General features: G+C 40.6%; 4 protein-coding genes and 1 non-coding gene across 9 annotated transcripts; 3 read left to right on the top strand and 2 right to left on the bottom strand.

Moving 5' to 3' along the window:
• Positions 1 to 414: 414 nt before the first annotated feature.
• Positions 415 to 4,600, top strand: LOC102720330 (APETALA2-like protein 1). Of its 3 annotated transcripts, none has more exons than XM_040523882.1 (8): positions 415 to 1,523; positions 1,627 to 1,657; positions 1,745 to 1,978; positions 2,236 to 2,280; positions 2,523 to 2,590; positions 2,723 to 2,853; positions 3,266 to 3,373; positions 4,097 to 4,600. In XM_040523882.1, the coding sequence occupies exons 1-8, from the start codon at positions 932 to 934 to the stop codon at positions 4,391 to 4,393; spliced, it is 1,506 nt and encodes a 501-aa protein (XP_040379816.1). In that variant the 5' UTR covers positions 415 to 931; the 3' UTR covers positions 4,394 to 4,600. The 3 variants fall into 3 exon arrangements, with proteins under 3 accessions (XP_040379816.1, XP_040379817.1, XP_015693212.2); XM_015837726.2 differs by having other exon boundaries at positions 416 to 1,523; positions 2,487 to 2,590; XM_040523883.1 differs by lacking the exon at positions 2,236 to 2,280 and having other exon boundaries at positions 2,487 to 2,590.
• Positions 4,601 to 11,920: 7,320 nt separating this feature from the next.
• On the top strand, positions 11,921 to 12,753 carry LOC121054464 (50S ribosomal protein L10, chloroplastic-like). Its single transcript, XM_040524291.1, has one exon. The coding sequence runs from the start codon at positions 11,990 to 11,992 to the stop codon at positions 12,566 to 12,568; it is 579 nt and encodes a 192-aa protein (XP_040380225.1). The 5' UTR covers positions 11,921 to 11,989; the 3' UTR covers positions 12,569 to 12,753.
• A 1,728-nt stretch (positions 12,754 to 14,481) lies between these two features.
• Positions 14,482 to 19,331, top strand: LOC102720050 (thylakoid membrane protein TERC, chloroplastic). 2 transcript variants are annotated; one of them, XR_005811949.1, is made up of 14 exons: positions 14,482 to 14,787; positions 15,047 to 15,162; positions 15,245 to 15,321; positions 15,631 to 15,718; positions 15,811 to 15,891; positions 16,126 to 16,182; positions 16,674 to 16,755; positions 16,982 to 17,031; positions 17,287 to 17,343; positions 17,432 to 17,510; positions 17,929 to 17,987; positions 18,235 to 18,292; positions 18,416 to 18,577; positions 18,986 to 19,331. XR_005811949.1 is itself a non-coding variant. In XM_040524645.1 (14 exons), the coding sequence occupies exons 1-13, from the start codon at positions 14,556 to 14,558 to the stop codon at positions 18,520 to 18,522; spliced, it is 1,143 nt and encodes a 380-aa protein (XP_040380579.1). In that variant the 5' UTR covers positions 14,482 to 14,555; the 3' UTR covers positions 18,523 to 18,541; positions 18,986 to 19,331. The 2 variants fall into 2 exon arrangements, 1 of the variants encoding a protein (XP_040380579.1); XM_040524645.1 differs by having other exon boundaries at positions 18,416 to 18,541.
• A 549-nt stretch (positions 19,332 to 19,880) lies between these two features.
• LOC102722116 lies at positions 19,881 to 21,950 on the bottom strand. 2 transcript variants are annotated; one of them, XM_006653922.3, is made up of 4 exons: positions 21,837 to 21,950; positions 21,250 to 21,347; positions 20,810 to 21,024; positions 19,881 to 20,400 (listed from the first exon to the last, which is right to left on the bottom strand). In XM_006653922.3, the coding sequence occupies exons 2-4, from the start codon at positions 21,340 to 21,342 to the stop codon at positions 20,124 to 20,126; spliced, it is 585 nt and encodes a 194-aa protein (XP_006653985.1). In that variant the 5' UTR covers positions 21,343 to 21,347; positions 21,837 to 21,950; the 3' UTR covers positions 19,881 to 20,123. The 2 variants fall into 2 exon arrangements, with proteins under 2 accessions (XP_006653985.1, XP_040380266.1); XM_040524332.1 differs by lacking the exon at positions 21,837 to 21,950 and having other exon boundaries at positions 19,897 to 20,400; positions 21,250 to 21,768.
• Positions 21,951 to 22,339: 389 nt separating this feature from the next.
• TRNAE-CUC lies at positions 22,340 to 22,412 on the bottom strand. The gene has a single exon. It is a non-coding gene; the product is annotated as a tRNA-Glu (tRNA).
• Positions 22,413 to 26,120: the final 3,708 nt, after the last annotated feature.

Raw genomic sequence — 26,120 nt, 5'->3', positions numbered from 1 at the left:
TAGAAAAATTGTTTAAAAATCATATTAATTTATTTTATATTTTTTAATAATATATAATTAATTAATTATATATTAATCTATTAACACGAAAAAGTTAACTTATCACCCTTTTCCCGAACGGGGCATAGGAGCAGTGCCTCACATATGATGGATGCAACACTTGTACACCTAGCTACACTTGGGCCCACTGTCAGGAAAGATATTTTTGAGCTACTCTTAGCCCAGCAGAGGAGGCATCCAGCAGAAATGAGAGACGAGAGAGAGAGAGGGATCAAAAAATAAAAAAATAAAAAATATAAATATAAATAAAAATAAAAAAGGAGGCGCCCAAATCGGGAAGGATTTTAAGGATAACCGGGTCCTTCCCGCGGCCCCGCCTTCTATATATATACCCCGCCTCCTCCTCCTCCCACCCTGCACCCGCCACCGCTCGCCGGCGCCGGAGACGACGCCCACCCACCCACCGTCATCACCATCACCTCCTCTGCTCTCGAAACTCCCCGGCCCCCGGTGGTGGAGGGGTGAATTGTTGTATTGTTGAGTTCCCCGGTGGCTCGGTGATTCGTTGGTGAGGTGGTGGGGGATCGCATCGATCGGGCGGGCGGTGTGGCAGGGATGTTCGTCAAGGACTGGGACTGAGGCTGCGATCGGCGCCGGGGCTAAATGTACCGCAAGAACGAGTCGGCCCTCTCCTGCTTCTACCTCTTCCTCCTCTGGTTCTTCTTCTTGAAGTAGACGTCACGCCCCGGGGCATCACGCGAGCGCGAGCGGCGGCGGCCGTCGTTCGGATTGAGGCTCTAGCTTGTTGTTGTTCGAGCTGAGCTGCTGCTGCTGCTGCTGCTGTGGAGATTTTTTTTGGTTTGGTTCTTGGTTGGGCGGTCGATCGATCGTGAGGTGTTCGATTGATTGCTTGGCCTGCTTTTGGTGCGTGATGGACCTGGATCTGAACGTGGCGGACGGGGTGCCGGAGAAGCAGGAGACGGCGGAGCGGAGCGATTCCGGCACGTCGGAGTCGTCGGTGCTCAACGCGGAGGCGTCCGGCGGCGGGGGCGCCGCGGCCACGCCCGCGGAGGAGGGGTCCAGCTCGACGCCGCCGCCGCCGCCCCCGGCGGTGCTCGAGTTCAGCATCCTGAGGGGCTCCGCTTCGGCCGAGGGCGAGAACGACGTGGCCGGCGGCGGCGACGACGACGACGACGTGGAGGAGGCCACCCCCTCGCCCCCGCCGCACCAGCAGCTCGTCACCCGGGAGCTCTTCCCGGCCGCCGCGGCCTCGCCGCGGCCGGCGCCGCAGCATTGGGCGGAGCTCGGGTTCCTCCGCCCGGAGCCGCCGCGCCCGCAGCCGGACATCCGAGTCCTCGCCCACGCGCCTCCTCCGGCGCCGCCGCCTCCTCAGCCGCAGGCGGCCAAGAAGAGCCGGCGCGGGCCGCGCTCCCGCAGCTCGCAGTACCGCGGCGTCACCTTCTACCGCCGCACCGGCCGCTGGGAGTCCCACATCTGGGACTGCGGCAAGCAAGTCTACCTAGGTGAGCAAACAAACCACATCTCATCTTCTCACTCAACACCGACGCGATCTCGCGCCATGAACAATCTAACAAACGCATCATGCCATGTTCCCAAACGACGCAGGTGGATTCGACACCGCTCACGCAGCTGCAAGGTAAGAGGACCAAGCTGTTCGTCACTGGAGCTCGCCGTGCTGTCGCCATGAAGAGGAAGGAGATTGACGGGATGAGATGTGCTGCAGGGCGTACGACAGAGCGGCGATCAAGTTCAGGGGGGTGGAGGCGGACATCAACTTCAACCTGAGCGACTACGAGGAGGACATGAAGCAGATGAAGAGCCTGTCCAAGGAGGAGTTCGTCCACGTGCTCCGGCGGCAGAGCACCGGCTTCTCCCGCGGCAGCTCCAAGTACAGGGGCGTCACCCTCCACAAGTGCGGCCGCTGGGAGGCGCGCATGGGACAGTTCCTCGGCAAGAAGTAAGAACACCACCACACACTCTCCTCCTCTTCTTCTTCCTCCTTCCATTTCCATCTACTTTGTGCTTCTTGTTTGTGATTGTCATATCAAAATCATCATTTGGTAGAGATCATTAAGCATGTCCATTTTTTATTAGGGATGATCATTCAAGTAGCTAGGAATCTGATTAGATGCAGCTAAGAGTTGAGTTAGCTAGACAAATTAGGCAGTGGATAGGGAAATTCCTCACCGGTGGGAACGCCATGCTTGGCTGCAGGTACATATATCTTGGGCTATTCGACAGCGAAGTAGAGGCTGCAAGGTTATCATCTTGGATTCTCTTCTGTTCTCTTGTACAATTGATGCAAACAAAACCAAAACCAAACAAAAAAAAAATCTTTTTTTCTTAATTTTACTTCTTGTTTGATTTTCCGAAGGACCTTGTACCGACTCGAATCTCCTCTCTCTTTCTTTCTTTTTTTGTTTTTCTCTTCTTTTTTTCCTCTTCTTTTCTTGCTTCAACATCAGGGCTTACGATAAGGCTGCGATCAAATGCAATGGCAGAGAGGCTGTCACCAACTTCGAGCCCAGCACATATGATGGGGAGATGCCTACTGATGCTGCTGTTCAAGGTAACATGCGTGCTGAATCTGAATATCTGATTGATTTTTTTTTCTCTTCAGTCTGTTACTAATTAAACTAGCTGATGATCTGAAGAGATTTAGTTAAAGCCGGAATATAATTGTGATTTTATTTTTTTGTAGAAGCCGATGTGAATCTAAACCTGAGCATATCTCAGCCAGCTTCACAGCAGAGCCCCAAGCGGGATAGCAGCTCCCTCGGCCTTCAAATCCACCATGGATCATTTGAAGGTTCTGAATTTAAGAGAGCAAAGGCAAGTTGCAAATCTAGTGAAATTCCTCTCATGGATCATCTCTGTCTGCATGTCAATCAAGTAGCGTTACTGTGAAAGAAACACAAAAACATAAATAATCAAGATCGCTTTCACCGTGGTAGCGACTCAAGTATGATGTGCTATCTGCATATGTAGTCTTCTCCGTAGTACACTTCATAGACCCCATATCTATGGCTACCGTCTAAATTTCATTTCTCTATTGTCTGACCCACCATATGTACAAAATTGCATAAATTTCGTCAAATAGTTGCAAGTTTCTCTTTTCTATCCGATTACGACGTAGGAGCAGACATGCCTACATATACATCTTTTTCGTGAAAACTGGAAATGATCTTTAGAATCACTGTTTAGTTGATATTTCAACTGAAAAAACTTGTTAATTGCTGTGCAGAATGATGCTCCCTCTGAACTTGCTAGCCGCCCTCATCAGTTCCCTCTTCTGACCGAGCATCCGCCAATCTGGACTGCACAACCTCATCCCCTGTTCCCGAATAATGAGGTGAAAATCTCGTAGCTGTCAACATTGCACTTAGCTACATCCACTTGCATTTCTTGTGTGGCTAGTTCAAGTGTTACATCAATGTGCTTTAATGCCTGGCACAAGTTTCATATGTAGGATCTTGAATTTTCAGAAAAGGCCTAATTAGGGTAGCAGTACTAGTCTAACTTCTAAGCATTATAAATATGTTTGATTTTTTCTCCAAAAGGAACTTCCTAGAGAGTTGACGATTTCGTGCTACGCTTTTATATTAGTTAGTCCAGCTGTTCCTTTCATCATGCCAATATCTTATATAATTAGTGTCGGCTGCTATTCAAAACACCCCACTGGGAGAGACAAAAATAAAGAAGAAAAGCTCTGCCATACTGTTACTATTATTCAGAATTGTACATTACAAAATTTGGGTTAGACTGTTTTGCCGTTAGACATCTGGACCTGGGAGTTCTGTTCAAATTTACCTCTGAGACATCAAGGATAGCTTCACTTACGTCCTTCTCTTATTTTCCTTGGACGGAAAGGTGACCTCGACGTCTACTCTGTAGCGTAGTCCAGCTTTCTGTCCGATTGAAATCGTAGCAAATCCGGTCCGATGATCACATTTTTCCAAAGAAAAAGACAATATAATTGTTCTTGATGATATCTACACCTGTGTCGTGATGGATGGATAAGCAATATAATTAAGCACGCTAAGCAAAGTACAACTGTTCACTGTTGATGATGCAGGATGCATCCAGATCATCAGATGAGAAGAGGAAGCAAGAGGGGCCTGGTGTTCCCAGCTGGGCATGGAAGCAGGTGAGCCAGCATCATCATCATCATCCTGCTGCTGCTCCTCCTCCAAAGCTGCCATTGCCGTTCTTCTCGTCGTCGTCGTCGTCGCCGTCGTCCGCTGCAGCATCATCAGGATTCTCCAAAGCCACCACGACAGGAGCTGCCCACACTGCCTCCCTCCGGTTCGACCCGACGGCGCCGTCGTCTTCGTCGTCAAGCCGCCATCACCACCACCACCATCGTCAATGATAAACAAGGAAGAAAAGAAGCCATCGCCACTGTAAATTTGCCGGGAAGCTGGCATTTTTTTTTCCTTGGCCCTCGCCGGCGTTCCAACGTTTTCGTCTTTTGCGCCGGCGGGCCGGCCGGGTGGTTTCTTGTAGTGATTAATTAATTGGGGATTCATGACTGTATTTGCATCCAATGCATCATAAAACGCCCAAAATGTTCCAAATACCCCTAGTCTCTTTGCACCTGATCTCAGAAAACAAATTAAACTGACCTGAGATTGATCCATACATTGTTGTAGACAATTTGTTACATTAATTACAGTACAGGCATCATCAGATAATTGACCACACCTTCAATTTGCTTACTTTATAGTATTTGTGGACAAGAAAAAATATTTTAATGCTTTGCAAGAACAGGGGGAATTATTCAAGTTACTTTCTTGGCTGTCACTTGGTGTTGTTGTCCTTTCTTAGATTGGTGCCAGCTACCAAGTTGCTTCTAGCAAACACTGTTTGTTTGTTCTTTCTGCACTGTGCCAAGATTTGGCCGTAATGGACAGGGAAGCATTTGGTACATGTAAGAATATATGCATGTCTCTTACTCGTACAGTTCATTTGGAACCACACGGTTTTTCTTTTATTTGTGTCCTATAGATTATATTGTCTGGCAGAAAGCTTTCACTCTCACTCGCTGATGGTTACTGAGTTAAATTTGCGAAAAGAACAGAGGAAAATTCAGGCAGATTGCTACAGTGCATGGGTAGAAAAATCTGCAAACGACAAGAAGACAGTGAAAAGAAAACACAGTAGAACAATTGGGACAGAGTTGTGCTCAAATTCAGACAGGTCAAGAGACAAACAGGCAAGCTACTCTCCTGTCCCACAATATAACTACTTTGAGAGTTTTTCATTGGTTTATTCTCTGTCTTTTGTGCTCGTGCTTCATAAACCATTAAACACGTACTTTTTGTAAAAAAAATTATACAAAATTTAATCAATCCCACCTTTCTAAAGTAGATTTTTAACTTTGTAATATTTGTTTTTATCATTTATAACATTAAATAGCTATAAAAAGTAGATAATCTTTTATTTTTCATCTTTGATCTACGCAAATACACATCATAAGAAGAGATGAATTGATCAAATAAGAATAATTTATGATTAGTTGAGATGATAAAACATGTAAACAAACTAAGCAATAAATTGTCATGATTGGTCAAGATAATTGAACAAACTAAAGAGTTGTTATATGTTAAAATAAAATTTAAACCATAAAAATTGATATACTTTGGACCGGATGACTGCCGCGTTCGGCACCGCCTTTAAGATACCTAAGCCCCTCGTTTTCTATGCGCATATTTTCTGAACTGATAAACGGTGTTTTTCTAGTGAAAATTTTTTATAGAAAAGTTGTTTTAAAGAATCATATTAATATATTTCATATTTTTTATAATTAATTAATCATATACTAATATATTAGTATGTTTTCTGCCAGATAACCGACCCACACTGTAACCGACCCACACTGCACGCGGCCCTAGTAGAGTAGAGCAATAGAATCTGGGTGTGACCAAGGGAATATAACTGATGCAACGGTGCGACGTCGTCTGCTGTTACGTCGATGAGATGAGATGCTGCTCCTGCTGCTTATGTGACTTGTGAGGTGAAGTACTTCTCTCCATTTTTTTTTGGTTCGTTGGATATTCGCCGGTGAAATTACCCGACGGAATGCAGCTGTCGGCATCGGGGTCACCCGGCGGCCAAAAGTTGGTGCAAAACATCAAAGAAAAGAATCCGTCACGTGAAGGGACCTAAACCTGCATGCAGTTATATCTTTGGCGGCATGCACTAAATGGAAAGACGCCTGATGTAATGGAAAAAAAAAAAGGTAATTTTAGGATGTGAGGTGGGCTCGACTTAACCGGTTAGGTTTTTTAGGTGAAACTTGTTCATTCAGGTTTAAATTATGGGTTAACGTTCATATTTACCGCAAGTTATTATTTTGGTAATAGATTTATATCAATTGATATCAAGGCATCGTGGTAACTTTGTCGATCTTATAATATGGCTAGCCTAATATCTGAAGATGTTTGTCGAGATAAGTTGTATGTGTGTGCGTTCATAACAATGAGTAAACATTATGAGTGTTCGTATTTGTATTATGTTTCGTTAAACAAATTAATTTTAGATTGAAATTACATACAGATGCTTGCTTTGTATTTTTTTAATTGAATGGTATCCGCTCTATTCTAAAAGAAACTATTTTGGACAAAACGAATATATTGTAGCCAGATATTTTGGCTTGAAAATGTTTAACGTCGTACAAATCTAAAATAATTTACCATATAAATGGGAGAAACACGTGAGCAACATGAATTAAGAGGTGAATCTTATAACCAACGTAAATTAGAAGGAAATACTTACAACAAATCGGACTATCTTAATATATACTCGGATATAACATTTGGGTTGGGGTTTTGTAATTTCTCCAAAAGAAATGAACATATCGCCGCGAAGTACATAGCAAAATACACCAGCAAAACCTTAAATAGTAAATGCATCTCGTGACAGTAAACCGATGAAACGTTAGTAGCCGGTGCACTGTGCATTAAATAGTGCATCTATACGTGTTGAGATAGATTCCCTCTTGGATTGTGAATGACTGTATCAAGAAACGTGTGAGCTTGCTTGTATATACTGTCTTTCTCCGTTCCATATTATAAGTACAATAGAAATTTTCTAAATTTATTTATAGATAAATATATAAATTTATATATGTGTCTAAATTCATTAGCATCTATATAAATCTAGACAATGCTAGAAAAGCTTACATTAGAAACGGATAGAATATATATATATTCTTCCATCCAATTGGCATAATTATTTGATGCGAATATATATAAGATGGTGCCCAGCTCAATGTACATTGCATTCATGCAATTAGGCCGGTAAGCACCTTTTTAACATTATTTCAACATTCAAACTTTGCAATCTCTACCAATGATGATAACCAACTCTTAGTGATATGTATATATGTTAATTCAGCTGACAGAAAAAATAAATAAAACTGTTCTGATGTAATCTTCCTATTATAATGGTCATTAACAGCATTTTTTTAATAGAATAAGCTTGAAGATTCAGTTTTTAAGACCAGACCTTATAAAAAAACAAAGGAGGTGTACTAGAGAGGACCAATAATGCTAGCAAAACTGTTGCTTATGTTGAACATGCATCCATGCATTGGTACTAGCTAGATCTACTGGCACCCTCCAGTCTCATTGCTCCCTTTCCTTTAATTTTGTTTACTTGCTTCCATGTAAATGCCTCTGAATTTGTTTACAAGGCACAAACACTGTAGCACAAGTTGGCAACTTAATTTGTTTGTTGCTTCAATCAGTAGAACCAAAGGTGGTTCACATATATAATTTACTAGCTAGGGAAGAACCATGCAACCTGAGATCTGGAAATGTCAAGAATATGGTATAGCTTAGTGATTCAGGATGCTTATGCATATGCAACTTAATTAATTACCTAATTTGCTCTCAACAGAAGCATACTAAGTCTTTTGGTTTATTTTTACAAAAAAAAAATACTAGTTAATTTAGGTTTTATACCATACACAATGATTTTTTAATTAAACAAACTGAGTTCTAATTTGACCAAGAGTTAACTTTCTAGGTTTACAACATATTATATATCTGTTGTGTTGTACAAGATCATCTCTTGCTAGCTAGAACATAGCTAGTGGCTCCAATTATATGTGAACATCAAGAAAAAAGAATACTAGATATCATTTTCATAAGGAGTAATCATTCATGGTAGCCAACACCTCTGGGCAGCATAGAATACAGAGAGTACTTTCTGAATGGCAATGAGAACTTGTCGTACAGGTGTCGACGTGTAACATTGTAGTTTTGTTGGTGCCTCCCCAGATGAGATTGTTAGACAAATTATTGATTATTCCTTCCTTGAAAGGATGCATGATACCTCAAAATATTCAAACAACAGCTCCATTAGATCACCGACAAATTAACGACCATCTGGTCAGGTAACGTACCATGGAAAAGATAACCAAGAACACTGAAAGGACAACCACCCATAGCCATAGGCAACACCAAGACACCACAACCCCCAAGCATTTTGATTAGTACTGCATTTTCATAATTAATCCTCCCTCCATGCACCTAAAACAATACATATGTAGCTGCAGCTTTTTCTTTCCACCAATTAAAAAATAGTTTTGACCCCCATATTATTGGTTTAGATATGGAATATTAATTATCAAAAAGAAGAAAGATCTGATACGCGAAAAGACAAGAACACAGTATATGAAGTTATGGACAATCACCAACATGTGGACCTCCACTGTGATGGTTTCGCCTAGAGCCGATTATAAATCATAATATTTTATAATTAAGTAATAAATAGAATAATGTATGAGTAAAAGTTTTATACGTATTCTTAGTGACATAAAAGTCCGTGGTAGAAAATAATGATGAATAAAAAATTAATAGTAACTATAAACTAAAACATATAATTTAAATTTTAGCTGTGGCCAATAAGCTAAAGACCGCACAATAGACGAAGTCCATTAACCATGTAAGGGCAACAACACCAATTACGATCAATATTACTAAATCTAGTTCTTGTACAATTGGATCTGAAATGAAAGGCAAAAGATCTCATATGCGCTGTGAGAAAATACTGCTCCCTATGTATGCAAATATATGATATTGGTTAGTTTATTTTTAAACTAACCCGCGTCCAACAATTAAAATGGAAGATAGTACAACAGGGTGGATCTACAAACCAATTGATTGAGAAATGGGCGGTCTAGATTGCATACAGCTCCTTCAGAAAATAACGACGGCGGCTGTAAATCCTCCGCCTCGCCTATTCACATTGTGAATTTTGTAAATTATTTCGTCAATTTGCTAATACTAAAAATAGTCAAATCTAGACATATAGAGCACATATAAAATTAAACTGAAGTGAATTTCTTACATAAAATGTGAGATATTTCATAAATAATACTTCTATTTGTTTTAGATAGTTACTTTTTCTCTTTAATTAGCAAAACACGAGTATTCATAAATTTCAATAGCAACTGCGGCGGATCCCAATTGTTCCGTAACGGTCTCGTAGGAGGAATCGTCCGTATGCATGATGGCAATAAGAAAACAATAAAAAATTATATATATTAAATATACACATATAATTCAATTTGGATTTTTTAAGGATTGGGGCCGTCCTTTTTTTTTGGGGGGGGGGGGGGGGGCTTCCATGTGGTGGGTCTCTCTCTCCTTTTGGCATGATTCCTCGAGAGCAAATATATTGGTATTTTTTTCTTCCCCCAAGCGCCTATTTGCGTCACTGCTTACGTTAATTCCCTCCAGGATAGTAATTATTAATCTAAAGTCTCATGACATGTATCAGAGGAGACCAATGAAAAATAGGAATTAACAAATGGGTCATCGTACTAGTACTATATTGGGACTAATCACATTGTTAATGCTGTAGATTGATTCCTTGTATTAGGTGTAATCGAGAGAGTTCTTCTTTAAAAAAGTGGTCTTATTGTTTTGTACTCTGCATTTTTTTTGTTTATTTTGGAGATAATCTTTTATACTCTCAATACGTGTAGTTAGGTTATACTATGAACATAACACATGTACTGCTTTTAGTATGTCCTTTTTTTAAGAGGGTGTTATTTATTTTATTGTGTACCTTAATCATGATACACTTTGTCTTGATCACTTTGATTAATTTGGTTAGCCTAATCTTGATTTTTGTACTCCCTGCCAGATTACTCACTTTTAGTACCAATTAGTTTGGGTAATTATTTTAGTTAACAAGTGGGCCTGCACTGTCTGAAAGATAACATGGGCAACCAAAATTCAACATATATTCAAAAGAGCCAGATGACCTACGAGTTGAAGGAAACAGCTGCATGTTAAATTACTTTTAATTAATTTTTTATTAGATTTGTCAGATCCAAGCTTTGTTTTTCTACTACCCGGCCGGTTCCAATTTGTAAACAATTTAGAGCTATAAATCATGAAGGGTCTGGCTGTGTGTGCAGTAGCTAGCCTAGCCAGCTCCCAATAAATTAAAATTCTCCTTTTAATTTGCTTAATTATAATACAAGGAGCCTCCCTCGACAAGCACAAGGAATCCGTACGACATATTAATTCTGAAGATTTTATATTGGTAGACTTAATCTAAACCAAGTAATAAACAAAGGAGATGATGTCAAGATCCATCCACTGTAAATATATCATAGTAAAAACAAAAGTGTTGTCTGAGAACAGCTAGCTGTCATTTTCCGTTCATATTACAGTAGTTAGTATATTATTGTATATATAAACTAAAGAAATCTACTGTATTGAATATAGTCCACTAATATATTAGTATAAGCATTAAAATTTAATACATGGAAATGATATCAGTATATTAAATAAATACTCTCGTGTGGTTATATTATTCATCAATTTTAGTACACAAATGGTGGCAAACTAACTATCGAACCTACACACTAAAACTCATATTAATATATTTTGCATTAATATATTTATTTACAAAAAAGAAATGATATAATGCGGGAGCTCATATATTGAAACTACGAAGTCACCACAACTATCTCACTATCAATTTATACATCACCTGCTCAAAAAAAAAATTAACTGCTAAAAACCTTAAATTCAATTGAACAGATTTAACTGCAAGGAACCCTACCAGTTAAGCTAAGCTCCTCTCATATCAATACCTTATTAATTGGAAAATAGAAAATAAAGGGGAGAGAGTGTGTAGGTGGTATCATTGTTAGTGTCCCAATTAGGGCGATGACGTCGAAGGTGGATGGAGCACATTGATGGCGACGCAACACCAGCCACCACAGCCACACCTGATTGGACCCCTCCATTTCCATTTCCATTTCCATCATATCATTGAGTTCACACGTGTACCTTAGCTTGCTCAAATCTTATTGTTTTTTAATTATTTTTTCTTATTTAAGACTGTTTATACTCTCCATTCAATGATCACGACTGGAAAAAAAAGAGGAATAAATACACTGTTAATCTATTTTCTTGGAGGTGAATGTCACATCTTTCAGTCAGATATTTTGTGAAAGAGAAGTAAAATATAAGGACCACCTCTGGTGAGGGAGTTAAGGTCAAATATAAAAAAAATCTGTATAATTCATGTGTTTGAATTTTGAAATGGGCGTCTAAAATCCGCAAAAAAAAAAGAAGAAATCTCGGGCATTTTCAGGCCCATGAGAAATAATCCCGATGCCTATTTAATTTAAGAATTAATTGCATTGAGCGGCCCAATAGAGCGTAATTCGGCCCATTATTGTTATACCTGACCGGTGCGTTGGTTTGGGCCTCTTCGGCATGTTTACATGGGCCTCAATTTAGGCCCAATCACCTGTGTGGGCCCGCAAAGTGGAAACCAATATACCGGCCCATTTAGATGATGCCCATACGGCTTGGCCCAATGGGCCGGTCCGTCTTCTTCAACTCTATTCCTCGAAGGCAAGCAACGCCGCTCGTTGGCTCGCGTTGCCGCACAAGGGAAACCCTCGCCGCCGCCGTCGCCGTCGCCGTCGGAGATGACGTCCGTGCGCGCCGTCGGGTCGACGCTGCCGTCGATCCGCGCGGCGGCGGAGCTGGCGCGGCAGGAGCTGCTGCGGCGGGAGCTGGTGGAGTGCCAGCTCGTGGCGGGCATCTGGTGCCACGGCTTCACGGTGGCGCAGCTGCGGAGCATCCGGGCCAGCCTGCCGCCGACGGCGCGGCTGGTGGTGGCGAAGAACTCCGACGTGGCGGCGGCCGTGGCGGGGACGCGGTGGGAGGCGGTGCGGCCGTTCGCGCGGGGCATGAACGCGTGGCTGTTCGTCCGGTCCGACGAGATCCCGCCGGCGCTCCGGCCGTACCGCGACTTCCAGAAGGAGTGGAAGCTGCAGCTCAACGACTTCACCGGCGCCGTCTTCGAGGGCCGCCTCTACAGCCCCGACGACTTCGCCAAGCTCGAGTCCATGCCCACCAGGTTGCAGTCCTACCAGTACCTCCTCGGCTGCCTCCAGATGCCAGCCGTCTCCGTCCTCGCCGCGCTCCGAGCCCGCCAGGAGGCCATGGCGCAGCCGCCGGCCGCCGCCGGCGAGCCAGCTCCAGCGCCGGCGCCGGACAAGTGATCATACTAGTACAACTTTTTCTTCCCTTTTTTCCTTTTTCTTCTGCAAATTTGTGTTGCAGAAGAAACCACTCGTAGCCCATAAAAAAGAAAGGCATTTGCATTGCAGATCTTTCCATGTTGATGTTTTGCAAACAATTGCGAATTTGCGAATGATGTCACATCTTGGCACCTGGTTAATCATGATTCTACTTGCAACGATGCACTGAGAAACTTGCTTGGAATTGCTGCTGTGTTCATGAGCCTCCTTTCTTTTCTTGTTTCTGGAGGTGTTCGTGAGCTTCTCATGGCTTGATGCACTGTAGTTTCCGGTGATCTGCATTAACTTTGCCTGATTTATTCATGGGAAGTAATAACCATTAGGATTATGATAGAACTTGCACTAGTTAGCAGAGTTAACTTCAGAAATGAAATTATTACAGAGCCAAAGTGGTTGAAGCATGCTAGGATGTTTTCTTCTTCAATCTTCAGCATTCAGTTTAGAGACAATTTCGGTAGAAATGAAGCATGGCATGTTCTCCAAAAAAAAAAAAAGATGACATGCTGAGCAAACCTTTACTGAAACTAGCAGATTCATCACCAATACAATCACAAATTCACAATCAAAAGGTTGATGAAACGCAAATAAATTAATTGTCATGTTATCGAGGTATATTGAAATTCCTTTCATATTTCCTATAGATGCAAAAAAGAGATAGGCAGAGAGCTTTCGTAGTATCTCGAACCGTATAAACAGCCTTGACCATCTTAAGTTTTCTTCTGCGTTCTAGTTCACGATACTTTTCTAGTATTTCAAACCATATATGAACAGCCTTGACCATCTTAAGCTATTTCTTAAGATCCATCATCACAAGCAGGGGCATCGGTCCTGCTCTAAACTACCTAACAAGATTAGCTACTCCCTCGATATCCATTAATATGCTTTTCAAATCCTAGGTTTGTCTAATTTAGACAAATTTAACCTAACAGTGCGTTTTTAGTGTCGATTTCTTCATTTGTCAAAACATAATCAATGATATTCGTTTTTTTTTTTTGAGATTGTAATGCAAAGTACAATCTTGAAATAACCAAAAACACACAGGTACTAATCTTGCAGTAGCGTTGTAAAGTACGACCCATTTATTATTCATTACGATTAGTATATAATTATTCTCGCTGGAAGACTAGATATATTTTACAACGACCCATTTATTATTTATTACCCCGTCGCCCGTGATTTTTTGCCGCGCCGCTGCTGTTTCATCGCATGTACGATTATCGTACTTATAGCACTGCTCATTTTAGGATTCCCCTCTATCTTTACAATCACATTTTTCATGAAATTGGGCACCTGTCGATATAGCAAGCTATATGATACATTTAGCAGTTGCAGGTAGCGCAGCTGCAAGAGTGACTCTGGAGCATCCCCGGTCAGGTCGTTCTCGGTATACAATTTAATCATAGGAATTGGCGGCCGATAAATTGAACAGGGAATCTTGGAGTTATTCGAACCAGTAGGAGGAACATGTCGTGAATCAACACAAAAAATGCACCAACAAGATTGAGAAAATGCAGAATTTCTGGTAACATACTGCCATTATCTGCAACGTGAAACAAAAGTCCGTTCACTCCGCTGCTCTGATTGCCAGGAACGAAATTATCTTCCCCAGATTCCCATCAAGCCATAGAAAAAACCGAAGTACGTAATTTTTACATGAAAATGATCCTAGCAATTAATGAGACAAACCGAGAAGGATAGAGCCCCGGTTAATGAGATGAGCGACATAAAAATCAGCTGGATTAGATTAAAAGTAAATTGCGTCAAATAAAAAAAACCGGAGGCAGAATTAGTTTGAGATTTATTTGAATTTTAGAGAAAAGAACAAACCTGTAAACCCGCACGTGCGCTCCCCTTCCACTCGTGTGGCTCCGCTGAGCGCCTGAGCTGGAGGAGACCACGCACGCACTGCGCTCCACCCGCCCGCCTCTCCCCGACCTCGTCGCCGGCGATGTCCTCCGCCGCTGTGGCCACCGCCACCTCCCGTCCCTTCCAGCAGCCCTCCTTCTCGTGGCTGCGGCGTGGACACGTGGCGCTTCCGGCGCCGTCGCCGGGGCGTTATCCTCCCGCCGCGCTCACGGTGGCCGCGGCGTCGCGTCGCACCGGCGAAGGGGGCCGCCGGGGGAGGAGGCGGAGGCGAGCCAGGGGCGCTGACCAGGAGGATGGGCTCTCCCTCGGCTCCGGTGAGTTGCGTCGTCACCATCTCCCCACTCTCCAGCTAGCCTCTCCTCTAGTCTAGTTGAAACTTGAAACCTTCAGCTTTGAATTGGCGAATTGCTCAACAACTCATACATCATCAATGATGTGATTACTCAGAAACTATGCGATGATCTGTAATTATATAGTAAACAAGTTCATTTGTACCTCACTGGGCATGTTTATGGTGATTGGTGAATGAAATTATAAGCTTTCCAGTCCCCTCATTTACATTCATATCGGCAGACATTGAGACACCAAATTCCACTCCCGCCTCACGTGTTGACAAGGAGAGTTCAAAACCTGTGCCAGAAACTAGAATTACTAAGAAAGGCTCGGCTATTAGAAGAGTTACATTGGTGGTGAGTGTTTTGGTGATATTATACTTCATCAGTTGATAGATTGTCGGCGCTGCACTTGATTCAGTAAATTGATCGTTTGCAGGTCCTTGCTGCTGTGTTCTTTGGTGTTAGCATTGCCCTGAGAGATGGGGTTGGGAAGGCATCGGAATATTTTGCTGGGTATATGTTATGCATCACAATTGAATTTTTATATTGAAAAGTGTTTTGTGGAACTATTGGTATTTACCCATCCACACAGAGCAACTGTAGGATTCCTGTTGATACTGTCATGTTTAACAAAGCCATCTAGGAAGTGTTGGTGAAAATAAAAAATATCTTAAGTTTAACCATTGGTTTGTGCAAGTTAGTTTGCCTAGTTGCAACTTTAGATAATTAATTCTGAACTAAATATGCATCATCTGTTTCTCCGCGTCTCCTGTCATTTAAATGTCAGGTATAACAATTTGATTTGTTTCTGCTACGTAACAGATATTTATTGGAACAGAGTTTGTCAGTAGACAATCTGTTTGTTTTCGTTCTGGTCTTCAAGTATTTTAAAGTGCCGCAGGAATACCAGGTGTGATTTAGTAGCTAGTTTGATAGATAAATTCCAACTCTACTTTCCCTTTTCTTCTCACAAAGTCACAATTCTTTGATATTGAAAACAAGAACCGGGTGCTTTCTTATGGTATTGCTGGAGCAGTGATCTTCCGAACGGTGATGATCACCCTAGGAGCAGCTACGATTCAGGTTGTTCTCTATCACATGTTGAAATCATTTACTCCCTCTGTTTCAGGTTAAAAGATGTTTTGGTTTTACTTAGATTCATCTATGAATGAACCAATGCATATGTATATGTCTAGATTCATAAGTATCTATATGAATCTAGGGAAAGCTAAAATATATTATAACCTGAATTGGAGATACTATTTTCTTAGTTTAATCATCTTACAGAAATTCTTATTAACTTCTATTTCTATGTAGAGGTTTGAAGCAGTGAACCTATTATTGGCTTTGATCCTGCTATTCACTTCGTACAAGGTGGATCATGCTTTGTTTCTTTGATTCTCTTTTTGTTATACTTAGTTACTTTGCCATGTTTGACATGGAGATGTATGAGGCTCGTATTGCCCACCCAAAACTTCCTTTTATGAGAACAGCAGGTTTTCTATGTCATTTTAAAACGACCAACCTGTACTGTTTCCTATGAAACTTGTCCTATCTCTGTCTCTAACAACAATACATTCAACCAATCCTGGACTCCATATGCATGCACTATATTGTTACAAACTTATTTGGTGTATTTCTTCCATCAGTTAGCAGCTAATAGTATGATGATTTGCATCTTTGTGGGTTTCTTGTTTGTTCTAGCCATAATGTTACAGCCAGCCTAGTCCTTCCCTCAGTTAGTAAGCACTAAGTTGTCACTCAACATGTTATACAAAGTTTTTTTTTTTTTGGAAACTTCATGTGCATTAAATATAAGTAATGTTTGCAGATGCTAATATTCATATTCTTAACATTGATGACAGTTATTTGCTGAAGAAGATGAAGAATCTGACCTGTCTGATAATTTCATAGTGAAAACATGCCAAAAATTCATTCCTGTCACTGGTAATTAATTTTATTCAATGAAATTTCAGTTTCTCTTATGATATTACATTTATATTATTTAGACTATCACTACTCTTCATTGTGAGATCCAGATCATGGCCATGCTGGCCAGATGATCCCTGAAATTTTGTCCACTTCCTTCACAAATGAACTTCTTATGTGTATAAATTAAATATTCATTTGCTTGCAGATGTATTTAACATCATTCTTCTGTTTCTTTTGTCAGATTACTATGATGGTGATCGTTTTTTTACAACTCAAGAAGGTTTATGGAAAGTAAGTGTTTGACTGGTATACATTATAAGCTGGATCATTTATCACTAGTTCACAATAGTTTGGATGAGCTTGTTCGTATTAGACATGATTACCTTATTATCTATTTGCTGACACCCTTACAACCTCTGCTTGTACGCAAAAAAAGCTTCTAGCAACAATACAAATGCATAATTGAGTTTGACCATTCAATACATTAATCTGACACCAATAGGTACCTTTTCCTGAAAATACCTTCTTTTTTTTCAATGCCTGCAGGCCACACCATTACTATTGACTGTGGCAGTGATTGAGCTAAGTGATATTGCTTTTGCTGTAGGTTCCTTTGCAATGTATTTCTGTGCAAAATTTCATTTTCTATTTTATGAACATATGAATGGGGATTAACATTTCTGATCTATAGATCGACTCAATACCAGCAGTTTTTGGTGTCACAAGGGATCCACTTATAGTATTATCATCAAATATTTTTGCTATTTCTGGTAACCTTTCTTTCTCCTGTCTTTACAAATAGTCAAAAACATCTTACAGCAATTCTTTCTTTTTTTATAGCACATATTAGCACCTGCCAATGTAAGGCATTTACAAGAGAACTTTACCAGTTGTTAGAAACTTCCTCTAAGCTTGTTATTATTCAGTGAACCTATAAGGAAATTTTTGTTAACACCTGCGGCCTGCACTTGTTCGTCCAGACTATGCTTATAATTACTGTTCACATTTTTTTAATCTATCTATTCCATAAAAGTTTTGTTTCTTGTTGGAGGTATTTGGGTTCCATTCAGCTTGATTGTTATTAATATAAAATTGAAATATAGTAGTTATATATCTGAATATATGCTACATATCTTATGCATTCTTCACACATTGTTAAACACTAACATGGAACAAATTATTCGATAGGTTTGAGGTCACTCTATGTGCTCATTTCTGAAAGCATGTCCGAATTGGATTATCTGCAGGTACAAATACACTTGCTCTTTTAAAGATTATAGAGTTATTTAGCTATTGATGAATACGACAGAGTACATATCAACTTTGGATTCATCACTATTGATATTCAACATATAGTCATGATAACTAGCTATTATTACTGAACATCCTCCTGGACATTAACGTGTTATCATGAACAGTAAAAGGGTGAGCATATCCATATATTGCTCGATTATCTACCTTTCCGCTTGTTACTAATGGCAATTTTGTTTGCAGCCTGCAATTGGTGTGGTTTTGGGCTTCATAGGGACAAAGATGATCTTTGACTTTTTTGGTGAGCAACTAGAAACAACATTAGTGCACGCAAATGTCAATATTTTCTTATATCCACCGCATTCCATGGTATATTTTGGTATCTCCATTAGCTACACCCAATGACAATGCTGATCTGTGGCAGGTTATCACATACCAACTGAAGCTTCCCTTGCTATTGTTACCACATGTCTAAGTGGTGGAGTAATATTGAGTCTTAGGAAAGCATCGACTGAAGAAAAAAACAAGTAGCCAGCTTGCTGAAGAGGAGGTAAAAGGGATAAATTAACTTGGTGATTCTTAACAGGTAGTCATACTAGAACAAATGGGTCATAGTAATCATTTAATAAGCTAGAAATTCAGTTTTTTTAATTGTGTACCTGTGTCATAACCCTGACTGATAAAACATGCAAGGCTCAATTTTTATTTTTTTAATGCACAGAGATATAACCTGCAATTTCCAGTTTTTATATGCCATTGCCAAAACAAGCATTTTTTCTATCCTAGTATTTTCAGACTAGGCTCATCCATGTTTTGCTGGCAGCCACAACTAGTGTTTAGTTCTGAAAGTGCAGTATCAGCGATGTCATGAGCTGTGAGAGAAAAGAAACCAAGAATTATCTGATATTTTTTGCAGTGTGGACCTTACATATTGAACATAATAGTTATGATATCTGTGCACAAGGAAACATGACTATATTTTGCTTTCTTCCAGGTTGAATGAAAATACTGATGGTGCAGGCTTCCAAAGAGCTGCCATCTTTTTTTCTGGTGCAGGGTGCATCAATGCATCGTTTACTTTGATCATCAGATGTAGAGGACCTCGAAGAGTTTCCACAGCATCACCACTGAGCTTATACCTGCATCTTCTAGTGCTCATGGATTTGAAGACAAATCGATCAGTGGTTTTGACGTGTGACCCTGATTTAGAATTATAGATGGATGACTAACAAGGCATGAAGTCGGTGTCGCCTTGGTTCATCTTGAAGTAGAAGGTGATGAAATGGAAGGAAGACCGTGCCCAAAAAAAAACAAGCAAGCTACTAGGAGTACTCAATACCTTTCTTTAAAAAAACATGTATTATCTTACAACAAGTCATGTATGTATTATCTTAGAAAAAAAATGTAACAAGTCATGTATGTGCGATTAATTAAGTCTCATTCAACCCTATTTCTCTTCTAGATTATAGTTAATTTTAAATATATTTTTTAAAAGAACGGAGCTGCATTGGCAGGACGTGCGATTATGCCTTTTTTTTATCCAGTATTATCCAAATCTAATATTTAGTTCTGAAGTGCATTATCAGTCATGTCATGAGCTGCGAGAGAGAAGAATCTACACTGGTATGTAGCTGACCATTATCTTTTCAGTCGTTGAAATGCTGTTCTTCATGGTTGATCTGAGGGGCGTGTTTTATGTGTTTTGGAAAATTATCTCTTCAAGCCCTTGCGATGCGATACATGATCCCTCTGCCAGTGTGTTAACAACTGGCATGTGCAGTTCTGGTGCTTCAATATTGCATCCCGAAGATTCAGAAGCTCTTAAGAGAGCTGGAAACATGCTTCGAGTTCGAGAATCATGTCACAGAATAACACATTAACACAGAGCAACTCCACAAATAATAATTAATAATTGGACACTTCGCGAAGGTTGCTAGCAAACTAAACACACAGAGAATGTTGTTATTGTTGAAAATGAGTGCTGAAACGTGCAATAAGCAATACCATTATATACGACTTTGCAACTGCCATAGCACATATCTACAGATTTCATAGAGCTAATTAAACCGACTTTGTCGATGAGATAATATAACTACGTGACCCTAATTATGAAGCCCGGCCCAACCGAAGTCTCAGACCTTTGAGCCTTCGACATCCGAAGCATAAACCTGGCCATAATCGCCCTTGTCATCCTCATCTAGGTAGTCAGACCTTGCATTCAGGGCTAGCATCTGGCAAACAAGCCAGAAGAGAGCAGCATCGAGGGCCAGGAAAGCAGCTCCTCCAAAGAGGCCAGTCTTTGCGGTAGGGCACTGGGTATCCAGGTCACGGTGGATGTTGCTGGTGCGGTGAAGAGCCTCGGTGACCGTTGCCCAGAGCAACATTGCAAACGCCAGACCTGAGACCAACCTGTTTTCACAAGAACAGATGTTGAAAATTAGCAATTTGCAGCCTGACTATACACTTTAAAAGAGAATAAATGCAGGAGGCATACATATCAATGAAGTTAGAAGGAAAATAAAATGCAATTAATCTACACAACTTTCTCTCAACCATCAGCAGAATTAAGCTAGTCTCACTAAAAATTTTTGATTACAGGTAACTCGATTAATCTGAAAAAACTGCTTGTTGGTACTGCTTAGCATTAATCTACACAACTAATAGAACACCTTCAGTGTCCATCAAAGGCGGTGATTCCACAAAACAAAATTGCAGATAAATTATATTGATTTTATCTTAGTTAACCATAATCAAATGGGAGATACTGTTGCTTGAAATGCACAATGAATTCTTAGACGCAGAGCTGATAATCACTTACTCAGCAATAATGAAGAAAACAGATAAGCTGGCGCTTTGAAATAATGCTCCACGAGGAACAGACTTTCCCTTGTATGGATAAAAGATGGCGGCGTGCCCTACGATGATGGCTAACACAAGTGAAACCACAGAGAGGCTTCCCATTGCAATAGTTGGGTCACTTGGGAACTTGCAGATGACAACATCTTTTCCTTTGATTGGTGTTCCATAAGGAGGCTGCATCAAAGACCAAATAAAGTTCATACGAGTTGCAATTGTTAAAAGTTATAGTGCAGTAAGTAGATGTGCTACACTACAGTTGAAGCATATCCAAACATTGTTCATCGTATAGGGCTTTGTACGCAAAACCACAGATAAAACTCCCATGTTATGATTTTAAATGGTAGAAAACTTTGAACGATGTGTACTGGACAAAACATGATTAGTATTGCAGTGACTGACCTTTTTGTTTTCTGCGACGACACCAAGCAGGAACGCCAGAAGGCCAAAGAAAGAGACAGTGAGAGCAATCCGTTGTGCCGAAGTGAGAGCCATTGCGCCTGCATTTTCCCATTATTAAAAAGAAACAAAATCAGTAGCGGAGTTTAAGAGCGTGTGGAATCAATTAATTTAATCCCTCCACACGATGAGGATGACGTATGTCAATCCAAGCAAGTTAAACTAGCACAATTCAAAACATTAAAAAAACACGCGCGCGCGCACAAAGAAGAAAAATTGCTAGATCTTTTTTTTTTCGTCCCCTCGCACCCACCCTCCCCCCATTCGGTTGTTCATCTACTGACGCACGCAATCTCATCAATCCCCCAATCAGGGAGACATCATCGCATCTCCCCTCCCCCGCACAGGCCATTGGGGCGTGAATGGAGCGAGATCGAACCGTGGATGCATCGCATGAGGCGATCAATTCCTACTGACCCAAACCACCAGTGAACTGAAACAGTGGGGGATTTACTCTCTCCCGGCGACAGATCGACTCACTTTCTGAGCACGGCGAATCGGAGACGGGGGCGGAGCGGGAGAGCTATTACCAGGTGCGGCGCCGGCACGGCGAGGCGGAGGCGGAGGAGCGCCGAAACCCTAGACGCCGGAGATGAGATGCGGCGTCGTCCGCGGTCGACGACGTCCGGGAAAGGTGGTTTTGTTGGTTGGTCAACGCAACTCCCAACCGATAGGCCTTATTTATAGGGAAACGCTTATTGGGCCTAGTGGGCCTAGCCCAGAACTTGGGCCTAGGTTCAGTTTATATGATCCTCCTGATTGATTACATGCAGGCTGTCAGTCTGCCTGCCCCTATTTTCTTTATTTGACGTCGTTTATCTATATTTACATATTTGTTTTGATTTTTTTCAAAAATTAAAGAATTATTAATTATTCTGTGGTAATTTCTACAGAAAGAATCCTGTTTACTGAACTTCAATACTGCTTGATGGGCTGACCTTGGGTTACTTGAAGGCCGATTTGTTTGGCAAAATTGAAACGGGTTCACAGACAAACGAAGTTCAGAAATGGAAAAAAAAGGGTTGAATAAAAATTCCGTTGCCGGGACTCGAACCCGGGTCTCTCGGGTGAGAGCCGAGTATCCTAACCAGATAGACTACAACGGATCTTGTTAGATGATTTAATCTGCAATAATTAGATAGTAATTCAAAGTGAAATACTAACCATGGTGTTGATTTGGTGTGTTGTGAGCACCAGCAGACAGATTCTGTTGCTCTAACCAATTTCATGATATCACTGCATTTTGTGTTGGCAACCACCAAATATATGTATCCCGTTTTTGATCCAAGGTCTTCGTTTACCTTTGAGTTGGCCAGGATCATCAGTTTGACAGTTTGTCACCGACATGCTTGCATGTGCTGTTCTCTGCTGAATCTGAATGCAGATAGTAGCAATGTAAATATGCTACACTGCTCCAAGCAAACTCATATTGTGGTCAATTAATCGTCGGTTGCATGTTATAAGATTTTCTGGCTTTACCTAGATTCATATGTATGCTAATGAATTTAGATACATATACATTGATGTATGGATGAATTTAGACAAACCCAGAAAGTAATATGAAACTCAGGAGTACTTATTAATTTGCAATGCCATGTACTATCTGAAGAGCCAATTACAGTATATATACATGAGAAGAATTAAAGCTCTTCACCAAGGGACTGAAGTAGCTCGCCATATTAACTGGAGCGTGCTCAGATGTACTATGATGTGTGAATGATAGATCTGTACGGCACCAAGCATTATGAAGATTAATTAGAGCCCATTCCAACGTGTGACCAGAACGGACCAGCTAGCTGCAGTACTACTGTCTAGTTATAGGACACTAGTAATTACTAATCCCTGGCAATGTTAAGCTGAAGTTCTGTAAATATAACTGAAGTTTAGCGACCTGGTACTGATGCATGCCCTACAGATAAGCATGCCATACTGTACAGTACAGAGGACCAGGTACTTGGAGTATTTGCTAAGCTGGATATAGCTACGCAGAGCCAGGCGATCTTGCTTTTCTAGTACATGCATGTGTGCCATGTGCTTAGTTTCTCTCTCTCTCTCTTCTTTGAGCCAGAGAGACAGTAATTAGCATGGGAAGACCGGCAGGATAAGAGGTTACATGCACGCAGGGGCGGAACTACGGTACAACTGTCGGGTCAGCTAACTGATGAACTTCGACAAAATCTATTGTTACATTATTTAGGTAGCTAAGATGATACTAAAAACTAAGTAAGATTAGTGTATTCTGATCCCAATAAATTAATTTTCTAGCTCCGTCCCTACACTTAGCTAGCTACACTGTTCTCATTTATGCATATATTATGTCAAACCAGTTAGCCAAATCATGCATGGTCATCAGGTCATGGAGAGGTGCATATATGTTTCTTGTTGATCCATTGGAAAAAGGTAGCTGCTTTGCAAGCATACAGTGATACAGGTGCATTTCAACTGATTTTTGGCATGACTGCTACTCGAAGCTAGCTGGTAATGTTGATGTTTAAGACAGAAAAAGCAGCAGGCAGCTGTAGCACATACATGCATGCATTTGCTGCTTCAGTTAAATACAGTTACACAGAGACAGACAGACACAGGTACGTTGGAGCGAAGAAGTTTCAAGCAAGATTGGCGGGCAAACGAAACAAACCACATGCTTCGATGGTGGCATGTGTCGTTGTGGCATCTTGCGTTATCATTTGTTGATGAAGATGTCTTACCAGAATGTTCTTCAGTTTCAGGCACTGCATGCTAGCTCTGAACAAATTTCAGGGTCAGGCTCCCAGATCTGTACAATTCAGCAATGATCACTGGTACTAGCAGTAAAGCGGCAAAATATCGATTAGTTATCTTGTTTAGCTTCCTAATTAATTAAATAAAAGTTTCAACTCAAAGCAGACGCACTAGAAATGAATCTGAAAGTACTTTACAAACTGAACATGCACTACCTGCATACAAATTTTGCAGCAATAAACTTTAGTTAATCACCAAACTGCATACAAAGCTGAGAAAGAAATTGGCAAAGGTTTCACGAGCTAAGCTCAGTGGCTTTAGTTGCCATCATAACTCATGACCTACCAAACTATTGATCATCTCACGCATGGATGCAGCTGCCATCTGCATTTGATTTCCTCCAACCAAATCCCAGAAATTTATTGTTAAGAGGAGAGCACATAGTAGCTAGATTTATAAAGGAGCAGAAAATTGAATTAAAGATGGCGGGAGAGAGAAAAGAAATACAGAACTGGAGACAGTTGGTGAGCTACTGCTGGTAGTACAAAGCAAAGTACAGAGCTGCTCCAATTTGACAAAACCTTTCTCCCTCTCTGTTGCATTCTCTTCTCACTTTTATCTAAATCAAAGCAGACCAAATCTCAGTTTGTTGGACTGGTTGTGATATTGGTCCTACACACATCACATTTCCCTTGTTTTTTTGATTCGTCTAGGATATTTTTGGAGTGTAGCGTATAGTGTTACACATTGTTAACATCCTTAAAAAAATCTCGAGTTATTACATTTTTCAATATAAAAATTTAGTACCTTGAGATATAATTTACCTTAAGATATTAGAATTTTGCACTAAAAATTTTTGTACCTCAAGGTACTTCTAAAGGTTGATTAAAAAAAACCCATAGTGTTACATATATTACCTCACAAAATTTCAACCTAAACTATAAATAATATAAAGAGAAGAAAATGCAAAAAATATTAGGAGTGGGCCACTTTTTAATAATGCGGAGATAAAGCAAACGAAATGAGTTCAGACTTCAGAGCGTTAAGCGATCTAAGGAAAATAGTTTAGGAAAGTAAATTGAAAAATTCCCCAATAATTAATAGCACTCAAAAAATTTATTAAGGGACAAAAACATGTACTCCTGTGTATGTAGTATAGTAGTAATTATTCAGGACTGGATGGAGTAAACTAATAAAACAAATAGATGCTCTAACACTGACAGAAAGGCTTCTCCAAGAAAACACATGTACTATCTTTTGGAGCACAAGACAAGAGCTTCACTGAAAAATCCATGTATAATACTTGACATTTCCACCGACCAATACCTGAAGATTAAGCAGATACTTAAAGGTGTGACAGTCTAATATATATACATATGAAATTAATGAGAGAGTGTCACATGGTGAAGGGACCAATTTAGCATCATGGCATGAGTTTACATACAGTTAGGACAATGGATAACAGGACAGGAAGATTGCAGAGAATGCAAGCCTCACATGGCTGTCACCTGCCGCTAGGTTTCTATCATGCCATGGCTCATGTGCAGCTCCAAGGCACAAAAGGAACTCTGACCTGCCTGGAATTTTCAGTGATTCAGATATTATATATGCAATGGCTGTATGCTGCAATGCCAATCCTCACTCAGGAATGGGATTAACACAAGTGATGGGGACTGTGCAGAGGTTAAATTAAATTAGTGCTGCATCAACGTGTAATTTGAACCATTGGCTAATTAAGTATAGTATTATGGCAAAGTCCAGACTTGTCTTGCATATTTGGCTCCCTATCCAAGATACAGCATTTCACTTGGGAATTTGGGCTCATCAAGGTGTGGTTCATACAAGATTCAAGAATCAAGAGCGGGAGATTAATTATTCAAACATCAAGTCTTTATCAGGGTTTCAAGAAGAAAGCTCCTCTTGACCTATATTAGTCCTAGGGAACTAAAATGTTGGATTAGGTCAGATTCAGAACGGCGAATCCGCTTGTCCAAATAAAAAAACACGTCTCTGTATTGTTAAAACAGCAGTAAAGCACTGGCGTATTTTTAAAAATTTTGGTTTGGAGGGTGCAATAGTGTGTTTTGAATGGT

Source organism: Oryza brachyantha, chromosome 5 (assembly GCF_000231095.2).
Source record: "Oryza brachyantha chromosome 5, ObraRS2, whole genome shotgun sequence".
NCBI classification, from domain to species: domain Eukaryota; kingdom Viridiplantae; phylum Streptophyta; class Magnoliopsida; order Poales; family Poaceae; genus Oryza; species Oryza brachyantha.
The sequence above is the reverse complement of the archived record's forward strand: the minus strand, read 5'-3'. Positions and strand labels throughout refer to the sequence as shown.

What these genes read in the sequence shown, in the direction of transcription:
- LOC102720330 (XM_015837726.2), top strand. Translation starts at nt 932, where the DNA reads ATGGACCTGGATCTGAACGTGGCGGACGGGGTGCCGGAGAAGCAGGAG. An exon ending in AGCGAAGTAGAGGCTGCAAG is followed by an intron (nt 2,281 to 2,486) that starts GTTATCATCTTG and finishes CTTCAACATCAG; the next exon opens with GGCTTACGATAAGGCTGCGA. An exon ending in TACTGATGCTGCTGTTCAAG is followed by an intron (nt 2,591 to 2,722) that starts GTAACATGCGTG and finishes ATTTTTTTGTAG; the next exon opens with AAGCCGATGTGAATCTAAAC.
- LOC121054464 (XM_040524291.1), top strand. Translation starts at nt 11,990, where the DNA reads ATGACGTCCGTGCGCGCCGTCGGGTCGACGCTGCCGTCGATCCGCGCG.
- LOC102720050 (XM_040524645.1), top strand. Translation starts at nt 14,556, where the DNA reads ATGTCCTCCGCCGCTGTGGCCACCGCCACCTCCCGTCCCTTCCAGCAG. An exon ending in AAGTGCCGCAGGAATACCAG is followed by an intron (nt 15,719 to 15,810) that starts GTGTGATTTAGT and finishes ATTGAAAACAAG; the next exon opens with AACCGGGTGCTTTCTTATGG. An exon ending in TAGGAGCAGCTACGATTCAG is followed by an intron (nt 15,892 to 16,125) that starts GTTGTTCTCTAT and finishes ATTTCTATGTAG; the next exon opens with AGGTTTGAAGCAGTGAACCT.
- LOC102722116 (XM_006653922.3), bottom strand. Translation starts at nt 21,342, where the DNA reads ATGGCTCTCACTTCGGCACAACGGATTGCTCTCACTGTCTCTTTCTTT. An exon ending in TCGTCGCAGAAAACAAAAAG is followed by an intron (nt 21,025 to 21,249) that starts GTCAGTCACTGC and finishes TCTTTGATGCAG; the next exon opens with CCTCCTTATGGAACACCAAT. An exon ending in GTTTTCTTCATTATTGCTGA is followed by an intron (nt 20,401 to 20,809) that starts GTAAGTGATTAT and finishes TTGTGAAAACAG; the next exon opens with GTTGGTCTCAGGTCTGGCGT.